The sequence below is a fragment of the Oncorhynchus clarkii genome, chromosome 1 (genome assembly GCF_045791955.1).
Source record: "Oncorhynchus clarkii lewisi isolate Uvic-CL-2024 chromosome 1, UVic_Ocla_1.0, whole genome shotgun sequence".
Lineage (NCBI taxonomy): Eukaryota > Metazoa > Chordata > Actinopteri > Salmoniformes > Salmonidae > Oncorhynchus > Oncorhynchus clarkii.
In genome coordinates this window covers 46,499,286-46,524,362 of record NC_092147.1, presented here as the reverse complement: position 1 = coordinate 46,524,362, position 25,077 = coordinate 46,499,286, and the positions used below count along the sequence as shown (strand labels likewise).

The window sequence follows — 25,077 nt, the reverse complement described above, 5'->3', positions numbered from 1 at the left end:
CTTCAAACTCAATGCCTCTTTGCTTGACATCATGGGAAAATCAAAAGAAATCAGCCAAGACCTCTGAAAAAAAATTGTAGACCTCCACAAGTCTGGTTAATCTTTGGGAGCAATTTCCAAATGTCTGAAGGTACCCTGTTCATCTGTACAAACAATAGTACGCAAGTATAAACACCATGGGATCATGCATCCGTCATACCGCTCAGGAAGGAGACGTGTTCTGTATCCTAGAGATTAACTTACTTTGGTGCGAAAAGTGCAAATCAATCCCAGAACAGCAAAGGACCTTGTGAAGATGCTGAGGAAACAGGTACAAAAGTATCTATATCCACAGTTAAACGAGTCCTATATCGACATGTTGTGGGGGTGCTTTGCTGCAGGAGGGAATGGTGCACTTCACAAAATAGATGGCATCATGAGGCAGGAAGATTAGTTGTCAAAATGGCTTAAGGACAACAAAGTCAAGGTATTGGAGTGGCCATCATAAAGCCCTGACCTCAATCCCATAGAAAATGTGTGGGTAGAACTGAAAAAGTGTGTGTGAGCAAGGAGGCCTACAAACCTGACTCCGTTACATCAGCTCTGTCAGGAGGAATGGGCTTAATTCACCCAATTTATTGTGGGAAGCTGGTGGAAGGCTACCCTAAACGTTTGACCCAAGTAAAACAATTGAAAGGCAATGCTACCAAATACTAATTGAGTGTATGTAAACTTCTGACCCACTGGGAATGTGATGAAAGAAATAAAAGCTGAAATTAATCACTCTCTCTACTATTATTCTGACATTTCATTTTCTTAAAATAAAGTGGTGATCCAAACTGACCTCAGACAGGGAATGTTTACTAGGATTAAATGTCAGGAATTGTGAAAAACTGAGTTTAAATGTATTTGTCTAAGGTGTATGTAAACTTCTGACTTCAACTGTATGTGTTTAATATACTATCCACATAAGAAAGTGTCTGATCGCAGAACATTCTATAGAATTTGAGAAAAAATACCATTGGTCACTAAAACGTCGGTAAACCATTCACAATAAAATGTATTTAGATTTTTATTTCGGATCAATCCTTACAAAATAAGGAAGACTCAAATTTCGCCAAGTTTTTCCTCGATCGTCATGAGAGAATATTGTAAATTGCAGTTGTTTTGGAGAAAAGCATTGATTTTTGTGTAAGATACACATTGTCACAGGTGTTTTTTCTTGACTGATTTCAAGTTTGATTGAGGTGGTGCTATTGTATATCATACCATTTGAAATAAATGTTTTTGAGCTTTGAAAATTTGTAACATGTTTTACTATAAATGTTTGACCCCAGCAAATTATTCTAACTTATGCACACCGAGGTCATGGTCCATCAAAATATAGAACATTCCACTGGGCAGGAAATGGTTTTAATCTCCTATATGACAAATTAATCAGTGGTGCATTAGGATTTCCGATAAGTTTGAGGACAAAAACAAATTGCACAACCTAATCAGATTCACATTCTCCCATATCGCTCAGCTCACACACTACGTCATTCTCTGTCACACACACACACTGAGCTCAGACAGATCCAGCTGAGCTCCATCAGCATCAGATATTAATTTAGAATGTAAAATGAACGTGTTAATGCAGCAATTGTTAGTGCATCGTATCAAACCGAATGGCATCAATTCGCTCCACCGATCAAATCGAATTGTTTCAAACTCGTTCTTGTATCGAAGCCCATGTATCTAGATGCATATCGATTCGTGCTTGGAAGGAGAGATGCACCTCCCTAGTTGCTGTCATGGAGTTTTATATGCATTGTCACAATCTAATTTACTAATGCTGTGAACAATGCTTTGCAGGTTCAGGTATTTGGGAGTTTCAGCACAGGTCTCTATCTACCTACCAGGTAAGCTGTCCTTCCATTTCAAGTAATTTGAAAATGTTTCATAACTGTTATATTCCACCTTGGCATGAGTTTGTGATAATGTGATTATTTGTGTTGCAGTGACATTGACCTGGTGGTGTTTGGGAAGTTCAGGGAAGGAGACAGCCTCCCACTGTGGAGGTTAGAGGAGGCCCTGAGGAAACACAAAGTGGTGGAGGAGAATTCTGTCAAAGTGCTGGACAAGGCCACGGTTGGTGTTTTGTGTCCTGTCTGTGGAGGAAAGCCTGTTAAGTGTGTGTGTGTGTATGTTGTGAACTATAATTCCGTGTCTGTATGCCTGTCAAATCTGATCTCTCCTTGTCTTCAGGTGCCAATCATCAAACTGACAGACTCTCTCACGGAGGTCAAAGTTGACATCAGTTTCAACATGAAGAATGCTGTCAAAGCTGCTGCCCTCATTAAAGATTATAAAAAGGTACAATGCTCCCAGTGTGTGTGCTTGCACACGCATACGTGTGTACGTACGTATTTGAGCTCATATCTGCAATTCTCCTGGTTTGAAATGTTGTTCTAATGTTCTCTCTCCCTCGCTCTCTCCTCAGAAATATCCCGTGCTTCCATACCTGGTGCTAGTCCTGAAACAGTTCTTATTACAAAGAGACATGAATGAAGTGTTTACAGGAGGAATCAGCTCCTACTGCCTCTTCCTCATCGCTGTCAGCTTCTTACAGGTGGGTCGGTGGCCTTCGTCTCTATACTGTATTCAGACCGTTTGCTATGAGACTCGAAATTGAGCTGAGGGGCATCCTGTTTCCATCAATCATCAGTGATGTTTCTACAACTTGAATTTACCGTTTGTAAATTCAATTGGTTGGACATGATTTGGAAAGTCACACACCTGTCTATATACAGTTGACAGTGCATGTCAGAGCAAAAACCAAGCCACGAGGTTGAAGGAATTCTCCGTAGAGCTCTGACACAACCCTGAGACAGGGTTGTGTCGAGGCACAGATCTGGGGAAGGGTACCAAAACATTTCTGCAGCATTGAAGGTCCCCAGGAACAACGTGGCCTCCATCATTCTTAAATGGAAGAAGGTTGGAACCACCAAGACTCTTCCTAGAGCTGGCTGCTCGGCCAAACTGAGCAATCGGGGGAGAAGGGCCTTGATCAGGGAGTTGACCAAGAACCCGATGGTCACTCTGACAGAGCTCCAGAGTTCCTCTGTAGAGATGGGAGAACCATCCAGACGGACAGTTATCTCTGTCAGCATGGGCATGTTTTTCAGCGGCAGGGACTGGGAGACTAGTTAGAATCGAGGGAAAGATGAACGGAGCAAAGTACAGAGATCCTTGATGAAAACCTGCTCCAGAGCGCTCAGGACCTCAGACTGGGGCGAAGGTTCACCTTCCAACAGAACAATGGCCCTAAGCACACAGCCAAGACACCGCAGGAGTGGTTCGGGACAAGTCTCTGAAGATCCTTCTGTCGCCCAGCCAGAGCCCGGACAGAGCCCGAAGCCGATTGAACATCTCTGCAGAGACCTGAAAATAGCTGAGCAGCATCCCTCCCTATTCAACCTGACAGAGCCTGAGAGAATCTGCAGAGAAGAATGGGAGAAACGCCCCAAGCTTGTACCATCATACCCAAGAAGACGCTGCCAAAGGTGCTTCAACAAAGTACTGAGTAAAGGGTCTGAATACTTATGTAAATGTGCTATAGCTGTTTTTTTTTAAAATTTTATACATTTGCAAAAATGTCAACCTGTCTTTGTGGGGTATTGATTGTATTTAATCCATTTGGAATAAGGCTGTAACGTACATTTTTGGGGGGAAAAATCAAGGGGTCTGAATACTTTCCTAATGCACTGTATCATAATTATTACACTCCCAATCTTGTATTCTAGTGAAATTATTATATGAAGGATTTTCTCTGCCTTTTCTCAACCATTGAGAGCAAGGAGTAATTACTTCTGTACTGTTGACTAAACTTTATTGATCCCCAGAGGGGAAATTGGATTTGTCACCTGCAGTATAGTGTTCTTAAGGTAGAAACAAGTTATAGGCTGTATTGTGTGTGTGTGTGTTTCAGCTCCATAGCAGAGAGGACGCCTGCAGTCCCAACGCCAACACTGGCGTCCTGCTCATAGAGTTCTTTGAGCTGTACGGCCGCCATTTTAACTACCTGAAGACGGGGATCCGGATCAAAGACGGGGGTTGCTACCTCTCCAAAGACGAGGTCCAGAAGAGCATGCTGGATGGATACAGGCCATCCCTGCTCTACATCGAGGATCCACTGCAGCCAGGTGAGCCCTGGCTCACACACACACCTTTAGTTTGTCTAAGATTGCTTACTGCAGTGTTTCCCAAACTCGGTCCTCGGGACCCCAAGGGGTGCACGTTTTAATTGTTTCCTAACATTACACAGCTGATTCAAATGTATAAAGGCTTGATGATTAGTTGATTATTTGAATCAGCTGTGTAGTGCTATGGCAAAAACCAAAATGTGCACCCCTTGGGTTCCGCGAACAGAGTTTGGGAAACCCTGGCTTGCTGCATACGGTGGTCAAAATATGGTAGCAAGCTAGCTAGCTATGATGTCTCTGAAAAGTACGCATTCAATGAAGTGTCTTGTGCTTCAGAGTTCTGCCATAACTAAGACATCAGATGTAGTTGTTTTATAGAGATGTTTGAGAACTCTTATGGTAGGCCAGATGCAATAAGCAGCTGCCAAGTTTATGTTTGTACCTGACCGTGAGCGTTTGGTGTTTGTCCTGTGTTGCCCAGGTAATGATGTGGGCCGTAGCTCGTACGGGGCCATGCAGGTGAAGCAGGTGTTTGACTATGCCTACATGGTGCTGAGCCACGCTGTGTCACCCATCGCCAAGTACTACCCCAACAACCACAGCGAGAGGTACAGGGCAGGGCTGGGACTCATGGGGGAAGGTTACTGTCACATAATCAGTAGTGATGGCAGAAATAGACGATAGGTACATATTATTTTTGGACAATATTGGATCGATATTTGACTCCCATCCTATAGCTTGCTCTTCGTCTTCTTTTTAAATAGTGAGCCAACATTATTCCGCACTTTTATTTCCCTGACTGATCAAAACGTGTATTTTTTTTATTTTTTTCGGTGAGGGTTTCAAATCACAGACAGGCAAATATCTTCCAAAAGTACTGTGATCCACCACCCCCTCTCAGCGACCAGAAAAAAAACTCTCCGCATACCACCCTTTCTATGTGGGCCTGAAAGCAAAGAAAGTAAAACATATATATATATATAAAAATAGGTATATAATGTGCCTTCAGATAGTATTCACGCATGCGCATACCGATAGGGGAGTGAGTAGCTCTGTTTTGTACCGATTAAACTGTGGTTATATGTAGAAGCCAGACAAGAGTTCAACTTAAGTGTCTAAAATCGCTAGATCAATATATCCTTAAGCAACTGGGCGCAAGTGAGTGGTCAGTTATGTACAACAGCGAACCAATCAGTTGGTAAAGCGATGAGGCGACAAGAGCCCAATGAGCCATTGTTTTCCTCAGAGGAAAAGACGAGGAACAATCTGGAGATGCAAATTAGAGTAATGAACAGCTAAAGGAAATCCAGAAAACATTGCTAAAATGCTCTCAATGCTCATCAAAACAAACTGTCACAATCTGTTGTTAAAAAAAATATTTGTGCTCGAAAGGAAAGTGGAGTCTATCATGTCAGACATGTTTATACAAGGTTTGCGCATAAATGCCAGACATTGAAATTAGCCTTCTGGAAACAAGGTTGCAAACTTTAGGAGATGAACTGGAACAGAAAGAAAACAAAATGAGATGAAACATGGGAATATTGTCCTTCCCGGAAGATGTGAACAAAGGAGACCTTTCCAGCTACGTGGTATCAGAGGATATCAGAGGAGCTTGGCGTGGATGTATCACCAGAGGATCTGGAACGATGCCATCGGATCAGTGTGAAACAGAAGAACGCTAAATACCCTTGCATGGCAATTTTCAAGCTGGGGAACTATCAGACCAAAGTCAACATTCTGATGGCACGGGAGGAAAGGAGATCAAAATCCACGGCCAGTCCATTCGTCCAGGACCTGTCTGCTAAGCAATATATTCCCATCAGACAGCCACTGGAGGAAAAGGAATCAAGTCTCAACTTTGCTTCCCGGCAGTGCTGTGGGTATGGAAGGGAACACAAAAGCTGGAATTCACAAGCACTGACGAAGCCCTAAACCGTCTGCAAGAGACCTATCCAGTTGAAGGAGAGCCCACTGCCCTGAGGAGAGGGCAAGGCGGGGAAAAGCAATAAGCACATACAGTGATGTCTAAAACCAACTTATCGTAAATTGAGACCATATTCTTTCCCATTTCCCCCAATACAACCTAAACTCTACTGTCCCCAAGTAACTGTTCTTCTCTAGGAAGTAATGATAGAAGTACCGATGCCAATGGACTACATGGACACAGAAAAGACAATACAAAAGACAACATTTAACACGTATGTCAATAACTGTTGTATGGACGTGTGTGTGATTGTGTGTGTGTGTGTCTGTGCATATGAATGGGAGGGTGAAGGAGGGTGAATATGAGGGTGGGAGAGAATGGGTGGGTGGATGCATAGGGTATATGTTGTATGTGAATAAAGGAGAATGGATAAGTCGATGGGTGTAAATGTGTCTGAGAAGAGGAGATGGGGAAAAGATGGGGAAAAGAGGTTGGGATAAACTTTCCCTGGACGCGTAAGGGGGGCATGGTTCGGAGGTGGTGGGGTAAGGGTGAGAGGTTGGGACAAGCTTGGGTGGGGTAAAGGGGGAAGAATTGGGAAATGGCGGTGGAGAGGGAAGGGTTGGCTTGGGAGAGAGAGAAGGAAGGATTTAACTATACTACAATGTAATTGTATTTATTTTTGTGACTTGCAAACCTGCTGTAAAATGAATGAGTTCTGGAGAAATTAGCAGAGAATGTCGAGTCATTATTGTTCCTTGTTTGTCATTATAGCTAAGATTCAATGGTGGTTATTGGTGAGAGTGTAGAGGGGCTCTATCCACGGTATTGTGTAGAGGGGCTCTATCCACGGTATTGGGATGGGGTGACTGGGATGGCATCTGACACTTCTCTGACGTATGTGTGGGGCTCTACTCATCCCACTTCGGTCTCTCGGTGGACCCCACTCTCCCCAAGTAGTCCCCCACCAGCCACTATACTTTTAATTTACAAGGTAATACAAACTGACCACAGATCTTATGTGTCCGTGTTCCTCCAATGTATGTACAATGACATAACCCAGTCTTCTGGATTTTTTTGTTACATTAGGAGAGGAGTTGGAGCTTGAAAGCCCTAAAACGGCATAGCGCCACAAAGTACAAAGAAGTACTTTGCTTTGTTTCCTGTGTCTTCTCGGTTAAATGTCTGCTCAGCCCACATGCTCACACACTATATATGTAATGTATATAATAACTATGTATTCATACTATGACTATCCCATTCCACGGAAGGCCCACCGCCCTCCTATGACATGTCGGCTAAAATGTTTTATCTGGTTTGTCAATGATAGGCGGAACAGACAAGGTTGACTTTGATTCTATTCAAGTAATAACTTGAAAAGGTCACGGGCTTCATGATAGGAAAAAAAGCATATGGTTCTTAAACACTTAGAGATTGTCAGCTGTAGTAACAGCAGAGGTGTAGGCATCCTGATATATACGAATACACCCTTTTTTCTTATATCCCAGCAAACGGACTAAGAAGGTCGTTTTCTAATGTTGAATTGTACATATATGGTGAAGAATACACATTGTTTTCATTGGAAGTGAGTAATTGTTTTACTCACGTTGGCCACGGTGAAGGAGAGCCCACAGGCTTTGGTAGCGGGCCGTGTCAGTGGCACTGTATTGTCCTCAAAGCGAGCAAAGAAGTTGTTTAATTTGTCTGGGAGCAAGACGTCGATGTCCACAACGGGGCCGGATTTCTTTTTATAATCCGTGATTGACTGTAGACCCTGCCACATACGTCTCGTGTTTGAGCTTTTGAATTGCGTCTACTTTGTCTCTATACTGGCGCTTTGCTTGTTTGATTGCCTTGCGGAGGAAATACACTGGAGGGAGTAGCTGCACTGTTTGTATTCGGTCAGGTTTCCGGTCGCCTTGCCATGATTAAAAGCGGTGGTTCGCGCTTTGTTTTGCGCGAACGCTGCCATCAATAAACTGTTTCTGGTTAGGGGAGGTTTTAATAGTCACAGTGGGTATAACACCACAGATGCACTTGCTAATAAACTCTCACCGAGTCAGCGTATATGTCAATGTCGTTGTCTGAGGCTACCCGGAACATATCCAAGTCCACGTGATCTAAGCAATCTTGAAGCGTGGAATCTGATTGGTCAGACCAGCGTTGGATAGACCTGAGCACGGGCTTTTCCTGTTTTAGTTTCTTTTGTTTCAACAAAATGGAGTCATGGTCAGATTTGCTGAAGGGAGGTTGGGGGAGGTGAAGACAGAATTTGTCTAGAACATTATAGTTTACACATGTTCCACCACTGACATTCAACATTATGATGGGCTTGTGGTGTTCGGGGCCGTGGTGTGGACAATTGGTACAGCAGTCCCACACTCTTCTAGCATCTGCTCTCCAACAGCACAGGGGCCTGTGGCACAGTAAGGTCGAACAGGAAGGGGATGCGCCGGCATTCAGATGCAGAGAGGGGAGGTGGAGTTCAAGGAGAACGGTCAACAGCTCGCAGTAAAGTGGCATGACAAACGGGCCATGTCCTCTCCACTGTCCAATCAGCAACCTTGTCGGCCACAGGGAAAGTGGATCACCTGAATGGAGAGAGAAAGATCAAACCAGACTGTGTGTTTGACTATAACCTCAAAATGGGGGCAGTGGATAAGGCGGACATGATAAACAGCTTTGTGGAATGCGCTCTGAAAACTACCAAGTGGTATAAGAAGATATTTTTTCCATCTGATCGACACTGCTGTCCTCAATGGCCACATAGTTTACCGCCAACTGACAGGTGAGATGATTACTGAACAAGGTATTTTTTTGTAATTGGACGTAGTTCACATACAGTTCCATTATGCAATTATAGTGACAATATCTCACCCACCTACCCACTGCCTCATCCTCTCCCTTTCCTCATCCTCCACACTCCCTCTCCCCCATAGGTAAAGTAATTACCTACCAAAAGTACAGAGAGAACCTAATGAGAGCGCTGCTGGAAGGAGCACCACACCCCTCGACGCCCATCCACTAGGGGCTGTGCTGCTGCAGACAATCCCCTACGCCTCGCTGCACGGCATTTTCCCTACGAAGTCCCTCAAACTGCTACTCAAGGTAGTCGCACACGGAGGCACGACAAAGTCTGCCTGTCTGGCGCCAGGAGAAGGAAACCGAGGTTGACAAAGTACATGTGTTCAGCTTGCGACACTCCCCAAAGCATGGTTGAAACACAGAGGTGTATCACATGCTCAAGCACTATTGAGCACATCTGCAGCAATTAGTGACTGACTGACCTGACAGGTGACTTGACAGGTGACCTGCTATGATGCTATGCCTTTAGGGGTGGGGTGTGGAAATGCAGTTGTTGTTCAATAACTGCATGAATATGAAATATGGGTTATGCATATTCATAAGTTGTCAGTCTTTTCTTGCAGTTTTTTTTCTCCTCTAGCAAAACAAGTTGTTCAACCGCCACCAATACTTCAATAAAATAGACGACTATTACATATAGGCCTATGTGTTTTCTTGCTTGGTTTTCATCCATTAAAACTGTTGAGGGTACGCTAGCATACAAAAGCTGTCCTCAATCTTCACCTCAAAAGATGTCCGGCTCCATTTATGACATTGGCAAATGATGTCCAATACGGTTTGTATGTGTGGTTTTTGAAAGTACAGAATAAAGAGGAATGATTTTGTAATTAGAATACAATGTCAGGATATAGCAATACAACAATATTACAAAGAAGTAACATAACACTGCTTTCAAAAAAAATAATACATCGTATTGACCAAATCCTAAATATGAGTTATAGAGCAGTAAGAAACGGTAGCTGTTGTGCTCCACAATTGTGCAGGGCAGGACAGCGCTATGCTAAACGGGCCGAATGAAAACCAACCATAGTCATAAGGCCAGGGTAGCTTCAAAAGGACAACACAAGCTAATACTTCTCTGACGCAATTATCATTTGTTTTACAGAGCTAATAGAAGAATGTAGCTAGCTACGTAAGGACGATTGTGTATAACGCCATAAAGGTTATGAAATAAGTGACGTTACCTCACGTGTCCGCAGTTATAAGGAATACACACAAATGATGCTCCTTACATATACAGTGAGCTACAGTAGAAACGACATACAGAAACTATTATAACATAATAAGGCACTCATTTTGATAGAAACGCAAACGTGTCCAAAGTTATTATCACGTAGTAATGAAAACAACAATGAAGGCAATGCTGTCACCAGCTGGAAAATTCGGCTCAGTAAATGCCTAAAAAAATTTAAAAAGTGAAATGGCCTACTTTTATACGAATTAATGAGGAGGCAGAACACATCTCCATTCGAACGGTTAGAAAATAAAACAAGTTAGAAAAGCTTTTGAAATTGACAAGTTGAAACAACCTGTAAGTAAACGCAGGCAGCGCGCCTTAGTTTGAGGGCATGACACATTCCATGGCACATGGTTTATGAACTGATATGCAAAACAACGGCAGAATCAAAACTTAAATTATTAAAGAAAAATTCTTGCAACCAATGGAATGTTATATTCAGTAGCAGTCAAAAGTTTGGACATTCAAGGGTTTTTCTTTGACTATTTTCTACATTGTAGAATAACAGTGAAGACATAAACTGTGAAATAACACGTGGAATCATGTAGTAGCTAAAAAAGTTTTAAACAAATCTAAATATATTATATATTTGAGATTCTTCAAATAGCCACCCTTTGTCTTAATTACAGATTTGCACACGCTTGGCATTCTCTCAACAAGCTTCATGAGGTAGTCACCTGGAATGCATTTCAATTAACAGGTGTGCTTTCGTAAGTTCATTTGTGGAATTTCTTCCTTAATGCATTTGAGCCAATCAGTTATCAAATCAAATCAAATGTATTTATATAGCCCTTCGTACATCAGCTGATATCTCAAAGTGCTGTACAGAAACCCAGCCTAAAAGCCCAAACAGCAAGCAATGCAGGTGTAGAAGCACGGTGGCTAGGAAAAACTCCCTAGAAAGGCCAAAACCTAGGAAGAAACCTAGAGAGGAACAAGGCTATGTGGGGTGGCCAGTCCTCTTCTGGCTGTGCCGGGTGGAGATTATAACAGAACATGGCCAAGATGTTCAAATGTTCATAAATGACCAGCATGGTCGAATAATAATAAGGCAGAACAGTTGAAACTGGAGCAGCAGCACGGTCAGGTGGACTGGGGACAGCAAGGAGTCATCATGTCAGGTAGTCCTGGGGCATGGTCCTAGGGCTCAGGTCCTCCGAGAGAGAGAAAGAAAGAGAGAAGGAGAGAATTAGAGAACGCACACTTAGATTCACACAGGACACCGATTAGGACAGGAGAAGTACCAACCCAGAGCACCAACCCAGACAGGATGACCACATCAGTGAATCAACCCACTCAGGTGACGCACCCCCTCCAGGGACGGCATGAGAGAGCCCCAGTAAGCGAGTGACTCAGCCCCTGTAATAGGGTTAGAGGCAGAGAATCCCAGTGGAAAGAGGGGAACCGGCCAGGCAGAGACAGCAAGGGCGGTTCGTTGCTCCAGAGCCTTTCCATTCACCTTCCCACTCCTGGGCCAGACTACACTCAATCATATGACCCACTGAAGAGATGAGTCTTCAGTAAAGACTTAAAGGTTGAGACCGAGTTTGCGTCTCTGACATGGGTAGGCAGACCGTTCCATAAAAATTGAGCTCTATAGGAGAAAGCCCTGCCTCCAGCTGTTTGCTTAGAAATTCTAGGGACAATTAGGAGGGCTGCGTCTTGTGACCGTAGCGTACGTGTAGGTATGTACGGCAGGACCAAATCAGAGAGAGAGGTAAGAGCAAGCCCATAGGTAGGTTAGCAGTAAAACCTTGAAATCAGCCCTTGCTTTGACAGGAAGCCAGTGTAGAGAGGCTAGCACTGGAGTAATATGATCCATTTTTTTGGTTCTAGTCAGGATTCTAGCAGCCGTATTTAGCACTAACTGAAGTTTATTTAGTGCTTTATCCGGGTAGCCGGAAAGTAGATGATTGCAGTAGTCTAACCTAAAAGTGACAAAAGCATGGATTAATTTTTCTGCATCATTTTTGGACAGAAAGTTTCTGATTTTTGCAATGTTACGTAGATGGAAAAAAGCTGTCCTTGAAATGGTCTTGATATGTTCTTCAAAAGAGAGATCAGGGTCCAGAGTAACGCCGAGGTCCTTCCTTTATTTGAGACGACTGTACAACCATTAAGATTAATTGTCAGATTCAACAGAAGATCTCTTTGTTTCTTGGGACCTAGAACAAGTATCTCTGTTTTGTCCGAGTTTAAAAGTAGAAAGTTTGCAGCCATCCACTTCCTTATGTCTGAAACACATGCTTCTAGCAAGGGCAATTTTGGGGCTTCACCATGTTTCATTGAAATGTACAGCTGTGTGTCATCCACATAGCAGTGAAAGTTAACATTATGTTTTCGAATAACATCCCCAAGAGGTAAAATATATAGTGAAAACAATAGTGGTCCTAAAACGGAACCTTGAGGAACACCGAAATGTACAGTTGATTTGTCAGAGGACAAACCATTCACAGAGACAAACTGATATCTTTCCGACAGATAAGATCTAAACCAGGCCAGAACTTGTCCGTGTAGACCAATTTGGGTTTCCAATCTCTCCAAAAGAATGTGGTGATCGATGGTATCAAAAGCAGCACTAAGGTCTAGGAGCACGAGGACAGATGCAGAGCCTCGGTCCGATGCCATTAAAATGTAATTTACCACCTTCACAAGTGCCGTCTCAGTGCTATGATGGGGTCTAAAACCAGACTGAAGCATTTCGTATACATTGTTTGTCTTCAGGAAGGCAGTGAGTAGCTGCGCAACAGCCTTTTCTAAAAATGTTGAGAGGAATGGAAGATTCGATATAGGCCGATAGTTTTTTTATATTTTCTGGGTCAAGGTTTGGCTTTTTCAAGAGAGGCTTTATTACTGCCACTTTTAGTGAGTTTGGTACACATCCGGTGGATAGAGAGCCGTTTATTATGTTCAACATAGGAGGGCCAAGCACAGGAAGCAGCTCTTTCAGTAGTTTAGTTGGAATAGGGTCCAGTATGCAGCTTGAAGGTTTAGAGGCCATGATTATTTTCATAATTGTGTCAAGAGATATAGTACTAAAACACTTGAGCGTCTCTCTTGATCCTAGGTCCTGGCAGAGTTGTGCAGACTCAGGACAACTGAGCTTTGAAGGAATACGCAGATTTAAAAAGGAGTCCGTCATTTGCTTTCTAATAATCATAATCTTTTCCTCAAAGAAGTTCATGAATTTATCACTGCTAAAGTGAAAGTCATCCTCTCTTGGGGAATTATGCTTTTTAGTTAGCTTTGCGACAGTATCAAAAAGGAATTTCGGATTGTTCTTATTTTCCTCAATTAAGTTAGAAAAATAGAATGATCGAGCAGCAGTAAGGGCTCTTCGGTACTGCACAGTACTGTCTTTCCAAGCTAGTCGGAAGACTTCCAGTTTGGTGTGGCGCCATTTCCGTTCCAATTTTCTGGAAGCTTGCTTCAGAGCTTGGGTATTTTCTGTGTACCAGGGAGCTAGTTTCTTATGAGAAATGTTTTTAGTTTTTAGGGGTGCAACTGCATCTAGGGTATTGCGCAAGGTTAAATTGAGTTCCTCAGTTAGGTGGTTAACGGATTTTTGTCCTCTGGCCTCCTTGGGTAGACAGAGGGAATCTGGAAGGACATCAAGGAATCTTTGTGTTGTCTGTGAATTTATAGCACGACTTTTGATGTTCCTTGGTTGGGGTCTGAGCAGATTATTTGTTGCAATTGCAAACGTAATAAAATGGTGGTCCGATAGTCCAGGATTATGAGGAAAACCATTATGATCCACAACATCCATGGGACAAAACTAGGTCCAGCGTATGACTGTGACAGTGAGTGAGTCCAGAGACATGTTGGACAAAACCCACTGAGTCGATGATGGCTCCGAAAGCCTTTTGGAGTGGGTCTGTGGACTTTTCCATGTGAATATTAAAGTCACCAAAGATTAGAATATTATCTGCTATGACTACAATGTCCGATAGGAATTCAGGGAACTCAGTGAGGAACGCTGTATATGGCCCAGGAGGCCTGTAAACAGTAGCTATAAAAAGTGATTGAGTAGGCTGCATAGATTTCATGACTAGAAGCTCAAAAGACGAAAACATAATTTTTTTTTTGTAAATTGAAATTTGCTATCGTAAATGTTAGCAACACCTCCGCCTTTGCGGGATGCACGGGGGATATGGTCACTAGTGTAGCCAGGAGGTGAGGCCTCATATAACACAGTAAATTCATCAGGCTTAAGCCATGTTTCAGTCAGGCCAATCACATCAAGATTATGATCAGTGATTAGTTCATTGACTATAATTGCCTTTGAAGTAAGGGATCTAACATTAAGTAGCCCTATTTTGAGATGTGAGGTATCATGATCTCTTTCAATAATGACAGGAATGGAGGTGGCCTTTATCCTAGTGAGATTGCTAAGGCGAACACCGCCATGTTTAGTTTTGCCCAACCTAGGTCGAGGCACAGACACGGTCTCAATGGTGATAGCTGAGCTGACTACACTGACTGTGCTAGTGGCAGACTCCACTATGCTGGCAGGCTGGCTAACAGCCTGCTGCCTGGCCTGCACCCTATTTCATTGTGGAGCTAGAGGAGTTAGAGCCCTGTCTATGTTGGTCGATAAAATGAGAGCACCCCTCCAGCTAGGATGGAATCCGTCACTCCTCAGCAGGTCAGGCTTGGTCCTGTTTGTGGGTGAGTCCCAGAAAGAGGGCCAATTATCTACAAATTATATATTTTGGGAGGGGCAGAAAACAGTTTTCAACCAGCGATTGAGTTGTGAGACTGCTGTAGAGCTCATCACTCCCCCTAACTGGGAGGGGGTTACACAGTTACACAGTTATGCTGTGACAAGGTAAGGGGGGTATACAGAAGATGGCCCTATTTGGTAAAAGATGAAGTCCATATTATGGCAAGAACAGCTCAAATAAGCAAAGAGAAACGTCAGTCCATTACTTTAAGACATTAAGGTCAGTCAATATGAATCATTTCAAGAACTTTGAAAGCGCAGTCGCAACAACCTTCAAGCGCTATGATACAACTGGGTCTCATGGGGACTGCCACAGGAAAGGAAGACCCAGAGTTACCTCTGCTCTAGAGGATACGTTCATTAGAGTTACCAGCCTCAGAAATTGCAGCCCAAAAAATGCTTCACAGAGTTCAAGTAACAGACACATCTCAACATCAACTGTTCAGAGGAGACTGCGTTAATCAGGCCTTCATGGTCAAATTTCTGCGAAGAAACCACTACTAAAGGACACCAATAATAATAAGAGACTTGCTTTGGCCAAGAAACACGAGCAATGGACATTTGACCGGTGAAAATCTGTTCTTTGGTCTGATGAGTCCAAATTTGAGATTTTTGGATCCAACCGTTGTGTCTTCGTGAGGCGGATGATCTCCGCATGTGTGCTTCCCACCGTGAAGCATGGAGGAGGAGGTGTGATGGTGTGGCGGTGCTTTGCTGGTGACACTGTCAGTGATTTATTTAGAATTCAAGGCACACTTAACCAGCATGGCTACCACAGAATTCTGCAGCAATATGCCATCCCATCTGGTTTGGGCTTAGTGGGACTATCATTTGTTTTTCAACAGGACAATGACCCAAAATACACATCCAGGCCTTGTAAGGGCTATTTGACCAATAAGGAGAGTGATGGTGTGCTGCATCAGATGACCTGGCCTCCACAATCACCCTACTTCAACCCAATTGAAATGGTTTGGGATGAGTTGAACTGCAGAGTGAATGAAAAGCAGCCAAGTGCTCAGCATATGTGGGAACTGTTGGAATAGCTGGTTGAGAGATTTCCCAGAGTGTGCAAAGCTGTCATCAAGGCAAAGGATGGCTACTTTGAAGAATCTAAAATATATTTTGATTTGTTTAACACTTTTTTGGTTACTACATGATAGTATGTGTTATTTCATAGTTTTAAGGTCTTCATTATTATTCTACAATGCAGAAAATAATGAAAAACCCTTGAATGAGTTGGTGTGTCCAAACTTTTGACTGGTACTGTATATATTTTTTGTTACAATATTAAGTGGGGAAAAAGATTGCACATGTGTGTCCCCTTTTCCAACCTGTGGTAACATTGTTTGTTGTGTGTCCTGCAGTATACTGGGCAGAATAATCCGGGTGACTCAGGAAGTGGCAGAATACAGGGACTGGATCACCATGAAGTGGGCTGATCTATCACTGAACTCCCTGACCTTAAACGGTAAGGAGATGAGACATTTTACAGCCCATTTTATATAATTGTTTTTTAATAGATTTTCACAGTTATCCAGTCCAAGTACAACACTATATCAAAACAGTGTAAACTTGTCTTGCCCCACATTTCTTACTGTTTCCCCTATGTCACAGGAAATGATGTCACGTTGCTGGTGGAGCCTCAGCAGAAGTACGAATGCAACAACAATCTCTCTGAGGAAGGGGCAGAATCACCAAGCTCCTCCTCTCCTCCTCCTTCCTCTCCATCCTCCTCTTCATCATCCTCGTCGCCGCAGTCTTCATCAGCTAGCTCCAGCGATGCTGTGGGTGCCTTGTGAAACCGAACGTGTTCTCTCCACACACTTTGCACCTTAAAGACCAGGGGCTGTATGTGTCAAGTGATACTCTGAGGAGCTTAATACCTACAGCCCCAGTGCTGACCTTTCCTTAGCAACTATGATGTAAAATCTCTAAAGATAGACTAATATTTTAGAGCTATCAGAAAGGTCCCTTAGGCAATCTACCCTTTCATGTGTTAGAAGTTTGAGATACCTGTCGTTAAGCTGTATTTTGCCCTTGTTTGATTGGATGCTCTGAACCCTCCAGGATTCGGACGGAAGCCCCTGTAAAACGGTGTTGCCGCGTGGCAGGCGGGGCTTATCCGCACACAGAGCTGCTCCCCTAGGATTGACCAATCACAGGGCTACAAGTTCCTCTTCCGGAAGCCACGTGAGCCACTCGAACAAGAGCAAGGTAGGTGACTAACTATAGCATTGCTCACCAACCGGTCGGTCGCGATCGACTGCTCGATCTCCAAGGCATCCGTAGTCGATCACCAAACGTTTCTGTAAAAAAAACAACAATAAAACCTTGCATTCCTATTTTATTTTCCGATTAGCTCTGCTGGCGGTAGGTGCACTTGATTTAGCAGACCTAGTGCCAGGAAGCCAAAGTGTTCCCATTTCGAATCATTTCATGTGTCTGACGGTAGAGCTTACCCTGCAGGCCTACCGTGGCCAATCCGATAGCTCAGATCACTGTGTCTGCACAGTTTCCTCAAGCCATTTGTTGTAAAAATAAGCCTCTAGTGCACAGCAAATTGAGACTGAGATTTCCAGACTTGACTAGAGAGATTCAATGAATACAGCAAAGAGCTGCTGTTTTTTTAAATTAAGTTCATGTGTAAGTTGTTATTCAGCACCGCCATCTTGCTCAACACTTTTTTATAAGCCATAAAATGTGTGTTCTCCGTACTTTCACTCATGCTACAACCAGTACTGCAGCTGCAATGAGTGAGTATAGCAAAGTGTTTAGATAAGTTTGCGTTGTTATTATTCGAGGCAGAGGCTTGTCTTTTTTTAGTATCAAGGAATATTTTACTTTCTCTGTTCATAAGAGTAGCAACTTGAATTGCTGCACGATTCCGAAATAATGCAGTGCGACTTGAGTTTCGCCATCAGCTGGAAGACTTTGTCTCAGTGAGAGGGGAGGTACGGTGAGTTGGGTGAGAGGCCGTTATTCTCCTCTCTCCCTCCCCTCAGACTGACCATCAGATGCAGGCCATCACACCAGTAAAATAAAATAAAAAGCTAAGGCCTGTTATATTCCGTGAAGTGCCCTTTTAATATAGGCCACATGGAAAATTAAATAAATCAGACTGGCTAAAGGGCCAAAATTCAACACCATCTGTGACTTCTAGGAAGACAACACTTAACCCTGACATTTCTACAAGTTCTCTTTGCCAGTCAACTTCGGTACAACATACACTCTCGTGACTTCGGTTGAAGGATCTACAATGAAATCTGTGCCTCGCTGGAAGCAAACCTTCCACAGGTGGTAAGCGTGAGGCTTGGATTCATTCCTTCAATTATGCCGCTCTTCACCTCTGTTAACAGGAATAATTTACGCTACATAAACAAACAATGGAACTCGAGACTGTCTTTTCGTTGCTCCAACTGAACTGTCCCTTAGTGTTAGAGCATAATCTCCCACTGGATGTTGTGGGCTGAAGTTTGTATGGTTCTAATAAGTTTCCTAATCACAAACAATTAGTTAATCTTCTAATTGCTGGGCCTGATTTTAGCAGTAAGTAAGATGGCTAATGCCACTGAAACAACGAAGGCAAACAAGCTGGGTTTGGTTTCACGAACATGCCCCAATGAATAGAAAGATACTCACGTTGGTTGTCTTGTATGTCTCAGCTCGGTGCATGATCAGGCTGCCTTCGTTCAAATCAGTTTGTGTGTGAGACTAGGGGATGTCTGGCACTGTTCCCCTACTAGTCCGCGGTCCAGGTTCTGTTGACAATCGTGTAGCATTCTTTAGGGGCCTTGGTGTTTCCGATAGTGACATTCTCTCCCGGTGCCCGTATCTCGGATGAGTCGGTGTTGCGGAGTCTGATGTCGGGTCAAATGTCTCCTGGCTTCTGTGGGTATCCCCTCCCCCCCCGCTGCCTGTGTCTGGGTTCAGGCCCCACCTCTGTGATCCGGTCCTACATAGACTTACGAGACCAGGCTAGCTAACACATGCTGCATAGCGTGCTAGCCTGGTTAGCTAACTTGCCAAGGTGAGCTAGCTACTACTAGCTTTTCCTGTCTCCCCCGGGTGGAGTTGCTTGGGTAGCTCTCATTTAGTATAAGTAGCGCTATGTCAATTAGTTATTCTAAATTTACTGTGCTGCGGTCAGAGGCTAGCTAGCTTAGCTTAGACTAAAGAGCCTCCTGACTAACTTTGGCTATCATGCATAACTTCCAGTGAATTAAGCTTACTAGCATTCCCCCAGTGCTATGGCAACCCCATCCTTATTTTCTATTCCTGGAGTTGGGAGGGGTAGACCGAGCGGAGCTTGCATGCTCCTCCGATGAGGAAGTAGCCCCTGAGCAGCTGCACCACAGAAACATTGCTATGACGACAGTGCTCCCACATTTTGCTAGGTCAAACAGGATACTACGTCAGTCATTGCCAGAGCCCTCTATGCCCGTAAGAGCTGGGCTTCAGGCAAACCTGGGCACATAGATTGTGCTAGCCACTCACCTGACGCATCTTGCAGCCAATGCTGCTCACTTCAGGTGTCCCTGTCATTCATATGGGCCATGGCCCAGTGGTGGAATCATCTGCTATTGTCAGGGAGCTCTCATGGGCTGAGTTGTATTCCGCAAGGTGATCACATCAGACGCATCCTACGAAGGCAACTCTGCTCATCTGCGTGAATATGCCTTAGGCATGCTGCAAGGAGGCGTGAGGACTGCAGATGTTGCCAGAGAAATAAATTGCAATGTTCGTACTGTGAGATGCCTAAGACAGCGCTACAGGGAGACAGGACAGACAGCTGATCGTCCTCGCAGTGGCAGACCACATGTAACAACACCTGCACAGGATTGGTACATCCGAACATCACACCTGCGGGACAGGTACAGAATGGCAACAACAGCTGCCCGAGTTACACCAGGGACGCACAATCCCTCTATCAGTGCTCAGACTGTCCGCAATAGGCTGAGAGAGGCTGGACTGAGGGCTTGTAAGCCTGTTGTTAGGCAGGTCCTCACCAGACATCACCGGCAACAACGTCGCCTATGGGCACAAGCCCACCGTCGCTGGACCAGACAGGACTGACAAAAAGTACTCTTCGCGTTTATCGTCAAAGGAATGAGCGTTACGCCGAGGCCTGTACTTGATTTGGAGGTGGAGGGTCCGTCATGGTCTGGGGCGGTGTGTCACCTCATCATCGGACTGAGCTTGTGCCAAGGCTATGTGCCCAGGTTTGCCTGAAGCCCAGATTGCAGGCAATCTCAATGCTATGTGTTACAGGGAAGACATCCTCCTCCCTCATGTGGTACCCTTCCTGCAGGCTCATCCTGACATGACCCTCCAGCATGACAATGCCACCAGCCAAACTGCTCGTTCTGTGCGTGATTTCCATGGCCATGGCCAGCGAAGAGCCTGGAACTCAATCCCATTGAGCACATCTGGGACCTGTTGGATCAGAGGGTGAGGGCTAGGGCCATTCCCCCCAGAAATGTCTCCGAACTTGCAGGTGCCTTGGTGAAAGAGTGGGGTAACATCTCACAGCAAGAATTGGCAAATCTGGTGCAGTCCATGAGGAGGAGATGCGCTGCAGTACTTAATGCAGCTGGTGGCCACACCGACTGTTACTTTTGACCCTCCCCCTTTGTTCAGGGACACATTATTCAATTTCTGTTAGTCATAAACGCAGTTGACAGTGAGAGGACGTTTCTTATTTTTGCTGAGTTTAGCAGCAAGAGGCAATGCTTACCTAGCAGTGTACGCGCCCACTCCACCAGGGGTCTGTCAGCGTCTTGGGCATTGTTTAAAATGTTGACTGTAAGAGATATTTGTGATGCGGGGGGGTTGGGCATCACCACACACTTTCGAGTTTTATTGCTTGGATGTCACTGCCCTCAGTGTAGCCCACAGCATGCTTACGGCTGGGTCTGGGGGAAAGTCACTAGGCAACGCAATACCCAGACTTCCGCATCTGGCAGGGTCAGGTCTGGGTGGTCTGCCATGGGGCGTTTTCATTTAGTATCTGTTGGCGTCCGTATGGGGCGTGATTATTTCCCCATAATATGTTGTACTGACATTGAATGACTGAACGGTAAAGTAACGTTAAGACTATAACTACTTTTCCCTGAAGGAGGGAATGAGGTACATCTGTTTGGCCCCGCGCCGCCCGTTCCTGGGCTCGGTGAAGAGCAGTATTAAATTGAAGGAATGAATCGGAGCCTCACGCTTGTCACCTGTGGAAGGCGGGGACTTCACTGGCCTGGACAGGTGTTATTGTAGATACTTCAACAGAAGTAGTGAGAGTGCAACTCCCCATAGTATGTTGTATGTAATTTCCCTACTTCAGGGAACAGGAGTTATAGTCATAACATTGTTTTCACCATCATTGCAAAGCCATAGTTTTGCTTTGACAAAGTCATTTCTGAATGTTATTTATTTCATGCAATTAGTGATTAATTTAGTCTGTCCCTCATTTTAAGATCAACTCTGTTATGTGAACTGAACTTTCATTTGGTATTTTTTTCAAAGCAACATTAAACATCTAATAGTCAAATTATAGTGTAAAAGCAGGTGAGCTGGTTCTACTCTTTTTGGCCCTTTTCTGGTGTTTTGTGGTGGAAAATTGAGCATCAACCCCATTACCCATAGGTAGACGGGCTATAATGTTTTTACAATTTAAAATGAATCTTGCTTTCAATTGCGTCTTTTCACAAGTGGATTTATGGCTGATTTAAGATGAAATCGTCAAGCTGTTACTTTATTTGCCATTTAATAGGCACTTATTATAGTATTATTTTTATTTATTTAACCACAGCAAATGGGAATACAAGTTTTTTAGAAGTTTAACATGTGCTCTTTATGACAATGTTAAAATGTGGTGATATCCCGTATTTACATGTCTCAAAAGACACGGAATTGGTGGAATGACCCTATATCAAACAAGCTTTAGTGTTAACTTAACACACATCCATGTATGTCACACTAAATGTTATTCCAACACAAATTTCCCATCAGGGGACAATACAGTTCATCTTGTCTTATGTGTTTTCCTGGCAACAGGTGGACAGAGAAAGTTTGACGTCTCGTCAGAACAGCCATGCCAACACACAGCCAAGCACAGAAACAGGACAGTCGTCATGCAGGAACCACCAAGGCAGCAGGCGGAGCTGTACGGGCAGGAGGAAGAAGCCTCAGCACCAACGCAAACCTGCGCCTGCGGTGGAGGACCTCTGTAGATAGGATGCGCCATGTCACAGAACTCAACTCCACTCTCTGCCGCCGAAACAAAGGCCATCGTGTTACTCTTAACAGGGCTTTTGGTCGTGATATTTTTAAAGCCAAGTTGGAAGGAGATTTCTCCTTTTTCTGTTAGTTGAATGGGCAGATTGACGCTATCCTCGTCTTGAGGGCACAGTCTTTCTGTAATTTGAACACACTGCCCATTGGAGGAAGGTCGTCTAGCCTGAACAGTTGTTCCTGTACTTTATGAAGTGGCAATACACCCTGGTGCATTGGTTGGGTCTATACTGGCAGTTAAACTTTACAGCATAAATGACAAGGGAAAATGTATGGTATAAAACTATGGATATTATTGCTATATTGGGCAAAATGCTTGCACTGACAACACGAGTTGTTGAAAATGTACGTATTTCAGCAACTCATCTACATTTGCAATGGAAAAAGTAGAGCAAAATGTTATTTAAAAAGGCAAAATGGAGGTTAGAGTGAGACAAAAAAAAAAAACTGGATAGGGATTGTATATTTTTCACCAGCTGAATTAAAATGAATATCGATTTGCCATCTCTCCTGGACTGGTCCAAGTGTGGGTTCTATAAGTGCCAACTCCAACCATCAGCAAAATAGATTACTACAGTACCATGTATGAGAGCACAAGATCACGAAAGGATCAGGCCAAGGGATCAGCCCAAATGGACCAGTTTCCGTGCATAAAGGGGATGATTTTTGTAATGATCTGTTCAATGGCTATTTCACAATACTGTTTAATCACCGTAATATCTTACAGTCTAATGTACCTACTGGTAGAATACAAAATGCCACAATATCTGCAATTTGCAAACTTCCTGTACATGAAAACATCAGTACTCCACTATTTTGCCTATTTACAAAATGATTTGTATTTGTTTATGTATTTATTTTTTTAGTATATTTATATGAATCTATAAATGTTACGCCCTGTGGATGGAAAGGTTAGGAATAGCCTGTATGCGTGTGTAAGAGAGGGTTCAGATGCACATTTTGTGCCGACTATCTCAGACGCCTCTGTCCTAAAAGTCTTACACCCCAGAATGGTTTTGGAAATTGTGTCTAACACTTTGCTTTTACGTATCCGGTGCTTTCAGGCCACTGATTGAAAGTCATTGGCTTTGTTCAATTTCTGTCTCTAGCTCTTACTTCTTCCTTGTCTGGCTTTTATATAAAAGGATTGGACTGGATCTAAACAATATGGTGATAGTTCCTCCGAGCCTTTAACGAGAGTGAGTTCCTCCAAGCCTTTACCGAGGGTGAGTGCAGCTTCTTCCCAAGTCACTTTCACCCATCTAATCCTTGCAGATCCGCCTAAAGAATATAGGCCCAACTTTGACAGTGCAAATAAATTGTGCTACTGTTAATTGAGAACATTATACACCTTACACACTGCATTCATTTTAAAAGTTACATGAAGTTTCAACAAGAGCACTACTTTTGACGTTATCAAAATGGCAGGTTGACGTTTATTGGGACGAATCTCGTCTTGGAAGTAGAGCGATTTCTGATAAGGTTAGCAGTGTGGTTGGGGGTTAGGGTTCAAATCAGATGTTGACTGTGGCTATGCCAGCTAGTGACTAGCCTGCAGTGGCCTCCAGTACATGAGTCATCCCAATAAATTCCAGCATCAAAATGTCACTAAGGGTTGGGCCACTGTTAGTCCTAGCATTTTCTTCTTTTTTTTTTCAAAAATGGTCCTCACAAAACATTTTGTGTGCAGTCCAGACATTTGTTCCAACCTTCAAGATAGCTCATTGTTTTACAAGTGATAATATATTGTAAAATAAATGCATATTTCCCATTGCCTGTTCATTATTATATGTGATTAGAATATAACAAAATTCATTGACTAAGGAATGTTTTTTTTTCTTCCTGTTTTTGTCTTTCACGGCAAATTTGTTCATGTGTTCACTGCCCAATCATTTCAACATTGAATTGGTTTTTCAAGCAGACGAGCCACCATCAAACATCCTAGAAGTCAACAAGATGATTATTTACATTCAGTATGCCATTGTCAATTCAATACCAGTCAACATTTCTCTCCGCGTTCCAACCATGAATGAATTTGAAGTTGGGAAAAGGGTTTTATTGCTGTGAACAGTAAAGCTGTTTTGTTGAATGGTAATTTTCCTTATCTTTTCTTAGCGTTGTCTACAGCAAGTGTACAATCCCTGCATTGAAGTTGTATTTTCATATGATTATTGATATTATTTAGCTAATTATATTTTTGTGGAAGATGAATAGATAAAAATGTCAAGAACCCTGAGGGTAAAAGTGGCAAGTGGGAAAATGTAAGTCTCTCATTATTAAAATAAACTTTTGAAAGAACTGCTGGTCTGTCTGCGTGTACATGTCCCATTTTAGCACTCTTTTGAAAACGTTCTCCCCAGTTGAAGTTTTTCCACAACTCTCCCATTGATGACATAAAATATTTTACAATAAAGTATAAATTGGGCACCAAAGAACAGCATCGCGAGGGAGAAGAGCCGAATGAGATACCATTGAATGCCTACCATTGAACGTCTGACTGACATGTCGTGATACCAACAACTGACTAACGTCTGCATCTTAAATAGCATTGAGCTATATTGTTAATCTGTGCAGGCTATTATAATACCGTAAAATTCAACTGCGTGAGGGTCTACTCATACAATTAGATTGTATTTATACTGAACAAAAATATAACCGCAACATGTAAAGTGTTGGTCCCATGTTTCATGACCTGAAATTTAAAAAAATCCAAGAAATGTTCCATAAGCACAAAATTATTTACCTTAAATGTACATCCTGGTAGTTAGCATTTCTCCTTTGCCTCACGCTTGTCACCTGTGGAAGGCGGGGACTTCACTGGCCTGGACAGGTGTTATTGTAGATACTTCAACAGAAGTAGTGAGAGTGCAACTCCCCATAG

The 25,077-nt window shown here is 43.3% G+C and overlaps 1 protein-coding gene across 1 annotated transcript in view; it reads left to right on the top strand.

Annotated features, from left to right (window-relative positions):
• LOC139408046 (terminal nucleotidyltransferase 4B-like) overlaps nt 1–24,494 on the top strand; it is a 55,317-nt gene extending 30,823 nt beyond the window's left edge. The window contains exons 3-12 of the mRNA XM_071151874.1: nt 1,834–1,880; nt 1,980–2,109; nt 2,227–2,334; nt 2,462–2,590; nt 3,950–4,163; nt 4,645–4,771; nt 16,280–16,383; nt 16,530–16,699; nt 16,983–17,129; nt 21,960–24,494. Coding sequence (XP_071007975.1) covers nt 1,834–1,880; nt 1,980–2,109; nt 2,227–2,334; nt 2,462–2,590; nt 3,950–4,163; nt 4,645–4,771; nt 16,280–16,383; nt 16,530–16,699; nt 16,983–17,129; nt 21,960–22,139 — 1,356 coding nt within the window. The 3' untranslated portion in view covers nt 22,140–24,494. The remainder of the gene's footprint in view (nt 1–1,833; nt 1,881–1,979; nt 2,110–2,226; nt 2,335–2,461; nt 2,591–3,949; nt 4,164–4,644; nt 4,772–16,279; nt 16,384–16,529; nt 16,700–16,982; nt 17,130–21,959) is intronic.
• The last annotated feature ends 583 nt before the right edge of the window (nt 24,495–25,077 follow it).